Genomic DNA, 10,287 nt, shown 5'->3' with positions numbered 1-10,287 from the left:
TTCCATTTCCAACATGCTGTTTGGATCCCATGTAGTTAAACAGCACCTGGCAAGTTCTGCAAGACCAAAAGCTCTATAAAATCCCAACGTGCCCAAGGCAGGAACCAGTTGGAAGAGGCAAGGAGGGGAGAGTTGTTATTTTCAACCTTTCTGTAGCCAAATCTTAATTGAAAAACTTGGCAAGGCTCTAACAGTCCAGGAGAGGTCACTAGTGTGGGCTCTGTGCTATGACTAACCTAGAAATACATATCTACATAATATACATATATGTGTATCATATACATTAATGTATATCTACATGACAGTCTTGTAGATTACAGGTGAGGGACACCGACACTTAACTGTACTCCCACTGCCCCAAATCCCCCAAAACAAAAAATCTGAAAGTATCTTAGTTTTTTTACCTTGGCTTGGAGAAGTAAGGTTTTGCCTCTTGGCACAGTCTACAAAAAGACAAATATTGCATTAGAAATGCATTGCAGACCTTGCAGAGAGTATCTAAATATATGGCCCGGTCAGTCCAGAATAGCATCTTTATCTTGAAAACAAGGTATCCAACAGACAAAACCCTTTCAAATTAGCAAACTAGAAATACTAATGAGGCACCTAAAAAAACGCAGTATTATGTATCTCGTCTTCTACAGAAAAGGAGAAATTACAGCTTTAAATGCACATTGCTATTGGTGATGGTGAGCTACAATCCATGAGGAAAGAAATGAAGCTACAGATAAATGACAAATTGAGTAATTTTTGTTTCTTACCAGAAGTTTAAGCCATTTATCTACAAAGTAAGTTACTAGATTTTAAACATTAAAAGTTGTTTCAGAAATCTCAATTTCAAACCCTTAAGGAAAATATATGTATTTGCAGATTAATATTTACTAACAAAAAGCTCATGTTCTATTTTTTATCATGCAGTACCTTTTTAATTTAAGCCTTACAAATAAATAATCAACTGCCTGATAAGACAGAAAAATATGAATATATGTATTTATATTGGTTAAGTTACATTCAGTGTCTAAGAAATCTACAACAAAAAAAAAACAACCTGTAAACTTCTTGACATAACCATATTCAAATCCTGAAGAACTTGATTAGAATTAAGTTTAAAACAACAAAGATGATTCAGATGACATGGTAAACCAAACACATAACGGTGAATAATGTCAAAGCAAAGTAAATTTAGTAACAGCATGGGGGGTTTTATACTAAAATGCATATTCATATCCGTATCTGTTACTTAGGTCTCCAGCATGCTCAGCCTCTCAGGCAGATGTGATTTGTAAAATCCTGTTCCCTTTTCTTTCTTAACGATTACAGAGCTCTCGCATGACACCTCAGCTAGGAAATGGAATTTTCTATAAAACAGCATCCACTCACCTGTAATTTTAGCTCTTGCTTTTCCCTATCCCATCCCCCTTTATTCAAGTCAAGCATCATTTACCTCCGCATTGCCCAAGTGCCAGAACAGGGAGCTTCCTGCACGTCTTTAATGTACTAAGCACTACCACAGCTTCTCAGTACAGCCGCAAGCTGAGGCTTGCTCAGTCCTCAAACATCCAACACTAACCACATTCAGTTACCGTGTGCACATACTACATTTAAAGCAGGGAGGAAGGAAAGACTGCTCCCACATTCTCAAAATCTTCAGATTACAAAAAGGCGTAGTGGGTAGCAAAGTTAAGAGACACCTGACATAATGAAATGTAAATATGAACACGGAAAAAAGGCAGCAGGAACATTACTGGACTCAAACCTCCCTACCAGGCTTCAAGGCCCAGTTCCAAGTCACAGGGCAGCAGGGTTTTCAAAAAACAATTATTTTTAAAAGTGTTTTCTAGTTTTGTCCTTTGTCACAATAATAATTTCTCTTGAAAGATTTTCCTTTGCTTCCCTCTTTAAGGGGAAGGTTCAGCTCAGATTATTAAATCTGACAAGATCAAAACCAACTGAAAACAGAATCTTAAGAATACAATATGCTATCAGCCCAACTACTTTCTACACAACACCCAGTGATGTGGAGGTTCAAGTCATTACCCTGTAACCGCTTCCCCTACCTTGCAATCTAATTCAGGAAGCACCACGCAATGTGGCATAAACTCCAAGTAGTGGTATTACATGTCTGAGGAGGGAAACAGCACCAAGAGTGGTGCAGAAGTTGCCCTAGTTTAAGATTCTCTAGGCTCCCTGGGAGGCAGGGCATGTACAAAGACCTGAACAATCAAATGTATCATCAACCAAGCCATGCGGACAGTCTGAAAGCCAGGTGGTTTATTTTCATCTTCATCCTCAGTAACAAAAACTTCACTAGTCAAGAGTGAAAGCCAAAACGCCAACAGAAGCAGCTTTAACAGAATTTAAATGACTGAAATCACTTTACTTATACATCCCCTACAATGAAACTGTATGATCGTATGTGTGCCCTCAGTCCAGCTAGGTTCCCAAAATACAATGATGTGCAAGATTAGGAAGACACCAGTCTTAAAGCATGGGGATAAATAATCCCAAAGTAAAGACTTCTGAAAAACACCGTATCATTCCAAATAAAAGTTTGATCCCAAAACCATGGAGCTATTTTAGGAAGGCATCAATTTCTATTTGGAGAGGACAACTACAGGTAAACTTCGAGCTTGAATAGCATCCAAGAGGAAATCAAATACATAAGGATCCTGGGCATTCACCACATTAAGTACCACCTGCAGACAACAAATCCCTACCTACCCAAGGCATTCTTGGCACACCTCTGCTGCCACCAGCAGCAGGAACACTAAGGGAAGTGAAGAGGGAGGGAAGGCTTTGCGTCTGGAGGAGTAACAGAAGTATTGCCATACCCCAGTATTTCTATCTGCTGTTTCTATAAGGCACATGAGAAAATGGGCATCATGGCACAATCAGAGAGGTGAAAAGTCAAGTCTGGTGCTTTCTGCAATAAAGTATTAAATAATAAACAAAACAATGTGGTGCTACACTCATCAAAATTCTTGCTTTACTGCTTCCTGCAGGTTTGCAGGCATGTTCATTGTACTGCTAGAGAAAGACACCACTAATGATCAGGAAGGTAACAACCGCCCTGAAGAATCCAAGACTCAGGCTCTGGGTTTTATGTAAAAATCAAACCCAGTAACAACAAAACAAGCCATTGCAGTGTTATCTAAGCTCCTCAGAATGTCCTTACAGCTCCCGGTATTGAAAAATTCAGACTGTCGCCTAACACACATTGTATGCCTTGGTTTAAAAAAGAAAACAAAGTAGTAACTTACTTTACAGCAGGTATAAACCGAATTTTTAAAACTTAACATACATTATTATCACCTATAATCTTTGATCCATTGTTTGTATAGTGGTATTTTGACTCCCCACCTTAATTTTAAGAGTTTAAAATTAGGCTATGCTATTACCTCTGGATTGTCTAACAAAAGACAGCCAAGTTCATAGCAAGCATATGGCTGGACGTATAAGTTGTTTTGACGACACATTTCATCTTTAGCAGCTCGCTGAAAGAACTATGAAAATTAAAGACAAAAAAAAGAAAAGATTGCAATAATACATCAAAATTGATGGTTTGATACTTCAAAAAAATCCAGAAGTACAATTCAACATTAAGCACTAGAAATCAGCCCACAGCTAAAATGAGAATACATTAACAATTTCCATTGGTAGAGATTCTTTAAGCTAGGACCTAGCCATTTTTACCAAAACTACTGTATCAAGGCAAAATTACTTGTTTGGATTTTTTACCAAGTAAATATGTTGACCATTTCAAGAGTTTTCCAACTTCATATTGAAAAACATATTAGATCTTAACATCAGAGATGAAGTACACAGATTACTTAAGATATGCTTAAGACAAAAAAAAAAAAAAAAAAAAAAAAAAGAAAGAGAAAAAAAGATGTAAAGCCAGCATCAGCTCCCTTGTTCCTTATTGGAACAGAATTGGATTCTGTTTGAGGGAGGTGAAAAAAAAAGTTGTGCCTACAGATTAAAGCCTGGAGCAGTGGCAAAAGTGGCAAAACGATTCTTTGATAAACAAACCTCTCAGTATCTAATAGGTCTGGAGGTGAAGCAGCAAATCTATGCTTTCGAAAGGTCAGTCTCAAAGTTTTGGGTTTTTTTAGAAAGTTGAATTTTCTTTGTTGGACAAAGTAAATCCAGCAGAGCAAGAACTTGCCCATTCATCTTCCCAGCTTCCCCTTAACTCTTGCTGCTACAAGCCACTTTAGCTGCCATGTTCATTCAACAGAGCCAATTACCTAGAACATAATGAAGACACGCTAAACCAGAAGATTTGAAAAGAACCTGACATACTTTGTTGGAATTAACAAAACAGAATGATAAATAGCACTGAAAACTAATGGCTTGCTTAACACTCTTACTCAACAATACCTACTGTTCAACAGAATAATTCATACAATAGGATTACTGATGTAAATTATCATTTAACAACTTACCTGAACAGCATCTTCAGAATTCCCTAAGCATTTGTGTATGGCACCAAGAAGCAAATTCCTCAAACCAACAGCCGATGAATCATCAACATCCTGACAAGCTTAATGAAAAGATTCCAGTAAACAAACAAGGTGGATTGAAATCCTTCCTTATAAAAGAACTGTGGTCTATGGTGACTTTTAGTTTGATGATTAAATTTAACCAGAAAAAGGAGATGCTAGGAACATTAATATAAATTGAAGTAATTCGGTTTCTTTTAAATACAACCCATTTTATGTGAACCTCATCAAGTAATGTGTCACTCATGAGAACAATTCCTAACAGGAATGAATGGGCTGAAGTCAAAGGCAGTTGGTGCATTCTTCTCACGAGGAGAGGAGAATCCATTCCTCTACTGGTCTTTGAAATACACACTAAAAGGTAAAGTTAAGAAATAATCACCACCTCCTGCTGTTATGGGAAACTGGTTTGTCCCAGATACTGAAAGAAAAATATATAGTCCAAGTTACAAGGAGCACAGGGCAAGTAGTTCAGCTGATTGTTCTGAACTGAAGCCAAGTCACAGACAACAAAAATCTGTCCTGGACTTAACCCAGACTAGGGTATTTTGGCATCACTGTTCTCAGTGCTGAGAGGATAAAGCTTATTTGCCAGACCTTAGCTGGCCCACAATCCAGGGACAGACTGTGCCTAAATTGACAGGTGCTCTGATTCCAGAAAGACCTGAATCACAATGCGCATAACTGTCTCTAGATTAATCAGGCTCCATTTTGATCAAACTCGTTAGCACCAGCTCTGTTCAATCAAGGCCAGTTCCATGACGAGCCATTTGCACCTGCCTGCATGGTCCCCTCCAGGAAGGCCAGGGTACAGGGAGGCCCGCAGGGCTTTTTGTTGCTTCAGAAGGAGTTGAACTGCTGCACCTGGAGCAGCAGCTCCTTTAACTTCACATTCTGCCTCATCTCCTAAACCCTGCCAGATCTTAACTAGCTCTGCATTCAGAACACAGTTAATCCACAACCCAAATAAGCCGCCTATGAATAACTAAGAGTAGGCTGCATGAAGAATTTGGATGTTACACAACACATGAGGCTGTCAACTCTCACTTGTACTGCAAGTCTCAATTTACTTGGCATTTTACTTACAGAGATACATGTGGATACAAATTAACTCCTGTAAGTCAACTTCCAGCCCTGAGGAAGTCTGGAAACTTACCCCAGCAAATTACACTCCAAGTGTTCAAGAGAAGAGGAAGCGAATACATATAAAACTAAATCCTCTACCATCTCATCATTCTTCAAATACACATAAGGCACAGCAATAACACTCATCATGCAGAAAATTTTAAACCAGGGATCGCTAATGCAGACACATCTGTGTCATACCTAGAAAAAGTCTGTGAATTTTAAGCTATACTGCTATTTCACAATGAAACATGAACCACTGATTAGAAGCTTATACAAGGAAGATCACAGCTTCTGAATGTACCAGGACTACATACTCTTTACAACCTCTAAAGCTTATTGTTCTGAGGGTAAATGACAGACAAAAAATTCCCAAAATTTATTTTTACATAAAGTAAATCTAATTTAAAAGTCTTCAGCATTATCTTTGGGACTAGAAAACTAAGGATGTGAATGTAACCCACTATCAACACACAATTTAAATAGACAAATTATCTTAAAATAAAACCAGAACAAAATCCCACAATGAGTCCTAACTCTCAAGTTAAAGACTGGTGGCTTTCTAGCTTAACATAAAAATTGCGTAGTCCACAAGATTTCACAATTATAGAAAAAGGGAAGTATCTCAGTGGCAGACATTTTTTATTACCTGCTAATTTAGAAAATAAACCAACTTGAAATTGTTTGCAGAATGCAAACAAGACTGATTGCTTGGATGTCCTGAAAACAAGATAAACACTGCTACAATAAACTTCACGTGACATACATCCAAAGACATCTGGAGCCTAAGAAAGAGGCAACTATAAAATGCTCCTTTCACCTCTAAGATGGTCCCACTGGCCAAGATAAACAGAACCTTTGTATGATAGATGACCTCACAAGCTACATATATCCTCTTAGAAGAAAGCTGACATCCAGAAATGAACTGCTAGGTTTATTTTATCTTTTATTATTTTGTAGCTAGGTTTAAATGAGTTAAATTCTGCTTAGTGACTTTGGACAGTAACTATCATGCTAGTATTTTGTTTTAAACAATGGGCAAACGCAACTGGTTAAAAAACGACCATACATAGCAGGCAGTTAAATTTCCAAAAACCTAGAAAAATGGTAAAAATAAAGCATTAAGCTGAATCTTAATGGGTCATAATTTTTTTGTTACTCAAACTGCTTTGCTATGACACATGCACGTAAGTTTAAATTTTCATGCTACAACAATCAGCTACTCCGTGCAACAGAAGAAAATTACACACCTCATTTACAAAAGTAAACAAATAAAGAATAATATTGTACCTTGGCTCATATGCTGTAAGTTTGAGAGGGAACAGTTTGGAAGGGCTTTCCATAAGTACAATACTTCAATGGATGCCAGGACACAGAGCTCTTTGGTCGGCATTTGTTTTCTAAATCTATCTGCCTGCAAGGCGGGGAGAAAGAGGGGAGATCTGTCATTGATCCCTTTATAGGGAACACAGTATTATTCACAAGTTATACCACCAACAGCAATTCTAACTGTTTCATGAAAGCATCCAACAATTTTATGAAAATAAAGTCAACAGTAACTGAGCTTAAAGATGTTAAGACTAAAAAGCAAAATCTTTCAATTAATTTAAAGGCTTATATATTGACCACAACCAATGCTTCCTTGTATGCAGTCTGATTTGTTTTACTGTATTTCACAATCCCAAGTACACACTGACTGGATGCTGAAATGGTAACATCTGCAAGATCATCAGTGGGAGATATTTCCTGGACAATTCCTAGCTTTCAAAACAACTAAGGCTTTGACAAACAAGACAAGATAAAAAGAAGTAAAAAAAGGCTAAGCTAGAAGGAAAATTACTAAAGCAACTACAATATCATGTATTTTTATCTTTAACAATTACTGTAGTTGTAAAGCGAACAGCTAATTCACATTTCCTTTGCTAGGTTCTTACAAGACATGACACTATTGTTTTCCCATCTGAATCCATCCCACTAATTCTACAGAAGCAACACAGCAGAAAACAGATACATCCTTCAAAAATAAATACTGGTAAAGAATTCAACAAAATTACCAAGTGTAATTATTGTACTGAAACAAGTCAGCCTGAGCTAAACCAAACCTTTTTCACTGAAAATTGTTCAATCTGATTGTTTTTTCTTTTGAAAAGCTTCTGAACTTCCTTGAACACATTCTGAGCACCACCGACATCACCAGTGGCTCCTTGACACACTGTAACAACACAGAAACAAAGATGTGTTAACACTACTGGGATATGAAACAGGAAGAATTAAGATTAGATATCATATAGTCACAGCAAAAAACACACTCACTTCCAGAAAGGATCCAGACCAGGGATTTGACAAAACATGCAAACTCCAACTCTCCCAAGAAACCTCTGTGATCATTAACAAGTCAATACTTCTTTTTCATACCCATTAAAGGAACTAGTATCACCCAACCTCCAAGGATTTATTTATTTAATCGTTGCAATACACTATGATATGACCTGTCACTACACAGACAATCAGAACACATTGGGTGCAGGAGGGGAACATTCATGTACATGCACACACATGCAAGTGTACATTATATAAACAAAGGAAATTATGTAAGTGAACTCTGGCATAAAGCTGCATAAGCAGCAGGCAGTGTGGAAGGCACTATGTACACTACTAAGTTTCCAAAACCAAAACAGTGCCAAAACCTTATCACATCACCGATTTATCATTTATCTGACACATTGAATATACTCACCTGCTGTTAAATAAGCATAGTAGCACTGGGACCACCTGGATTCATTTTTAAGCCTTTCAAAGGATTCAAACGCATCTTTGAAATTCATCTCTATCATGCTGCACCAACCTAAAAGCAAGACTAATTTAACTTCAGAGAAAGCACGGTAATTCAAATTTGGTGTCAACATTACTGAAACAGAGTCTGTTACAAGAGCTGGAGCTAGTTTAACAACAGTAACTGGAAAACTTAAAACAAATTGATGACATACATTTAAAGCCTGATTTAAATTCATTGGGAAATGCTGAATTATAAGAATCCATACAAAATAATGAATCTACTTCAAACCAACAACAAATCTATACAGACACTAAAAGCTCTTTTTTAATTATTTTTAAATAATACCATATTTTTGTCAGAGGCTGAAACTTACAAAGCTACTACTTTCTCCCTTATTCTTCCCCACTGACAAGATCCCTTAAGGAGTCACATTTAAAGCTTGACGCAAAGTATCTTCTCCAATCTAAAGGCTCGTATGCAAATTAAGAACATACAGCCTATATCGCGACTCATAGATATAGGTCCTGCAAACTGCGAAACAGACCTATTAGGTTTTGGCACAGAAATGGTGATTCCACAGACAAATTCAGATTAATTAATTCCTCATTTTTAATAATATTCTGTAGGTGAACAGTTTGCCCTTGATTCTGCAGTCTGCTCTCTGATTTTGTATCACCTTATATCTGCATAAAACAAAAACCTGTTGAATTCTACTTGCCCAAACAAGACAACAGGATTATCACCATAGTCCATCCAAGACAAAAGGCTAGTATTCTAAACCCTTTTTTAAAATCCTAATTTAAAAAAAACAAACACAACACACTTTGTTCACTGAAGTTGCTAGTCTAAACTTGAAAGTGAGCTATTTATAGATTAAACATATCCAACTTACCTATTTCGTATAAGCAGACATGTTGAATCTCCCTTTGGTCTGTTGCAAGTTCCAAAGCGGTATGAAATGAGGTCAAGGCACTATTGATTTGACACTAAGAAATGTGAAAGAAGAAAAAAAAAAAAATTCAGATGCCTGAAATCTGTATTTTTTTGGATAATTTGATAAAGAGAACATTCAGACTTTTGTTAACAGGTATTTAAAATAACTATATGGTTAAAAAGAAATAAATGAAGTGTCTTACAGATTGCACCTCTGGTTTCATTAGATGAAGGAGGCACAACATCCCACTGAGAGGAAAACCTCAAAATTCATTTCAGACTCTAGATTATTTTAAATGAGCTAAAATCCACCATAAAGCTAACCATTTGAAGAAGAGCTAATACTAATTCAATATACCAGCTCTATATTGCAATTCCTTTGGCCAGCTTCTTTCCTCCCAGCTTTCTTGACCTGATCACTTCTGAATGGAAATATGCGCAAATTATGAGAACGCCTTTATTTACAACAACAAACAAGCATCTTAAAGAGGTCCCATGGTGAACATTTTTCCATGTATTTCATATTCATGATACGAAACACAAGAGAAAAGCTGAACTATAAGAGGCAAGGAAAGTAAAAATCACCAATACAAAGCAACTCAGAGTTATATTTAAATGAAACTCCAGACAATGCAAAGCATTTGCTTTGTAAAGTACTAACAATCAGTTCTACCACGTACAAGAGTAAAAATTAAAAACATATGGTAAGAAATTTGCACTCTAAAAGTCATATTAAAAGAGAAATGTAGGACACCAGTTCAAAAAGGGAGGGAAGGGGATAGTAGAGGAGTTTAATAACGTAGTAATGATCAGCAATAACTTACAGCCAGTTCAGAATCTCTCTCAACCTTAAAAATCACTGGCTACATTCCTTCTATTTTCTATTAAGTCCTAACCTAAATTAATTGTGTTTGTGCAGTAAGCTTTTGAATAATCTCATTTCTACTC

General features: G+C 36.7%; 1 protein-coding gene across 7 annotated transcripts in view; it reads right to left on the bottom strand.

Moving 5' to 3' along the window:
• The window catches only part of TTC39C (tetratricopeptide repeat domain 39C), a 49,468-nt gene that overhangs the window by 14,764 nt on the left and 24,417 nt on the right, over window positions 1-10,287 (bottom strand). For all 7 annotated transcript variants that reach the window (XM_040586944.1, XM_040586942.1, XM_040586948.1 and 4 more), the window contains exons 7-13: window positions 9,299-9,392; window positions 8,368-8,475; window positions 7,733-7,842; window positions 6,921-7,044; window positions 4,449-4,546; window positions 3,399-3,503; window positions 405-443 (exon numbers count right to left, since the gene is read on the bottom strand). In XM_040586944.1, coding sequence (XP_040442878.1) covers window positions 405-443; window positions 3,399-3,503; window positions 4,449-4,546; window positions 6,921-7,044; window positions 7,733-7,842; window positions 8,368-8,475; window positions 9,299-9,392 — 678 coding nt within the window. The remainder of the gene's footprint in view (window positions 1-404; window positions 444-3,398; window positions 3,504-4,448; window positions 4,547-6,920; window positions 7,045-7,732; window positions 7,843-8,367; window positions 8,476-9,298; window positions 9,393-10,287) is intronic.

Source organism: Falco naumanni, chromosome 3 (genome assembly GCF_017639655.2).
Source record: "Falco naumanni isolate bFalNau1 chromosome 3, bFalNau1.pat, whole genome shotgun sequence".
Lineage (NCBI taxonomy): Eukaryota > Metazoa > Chordata > Aves > Falconiformes > Falconidae > Falco > Falco naumanni.
The sequence above is the reverse complement of the archived record's forward strand: the minus strand, read 5'-3'. Positions and strand labels throughout refer to the sequence as shown.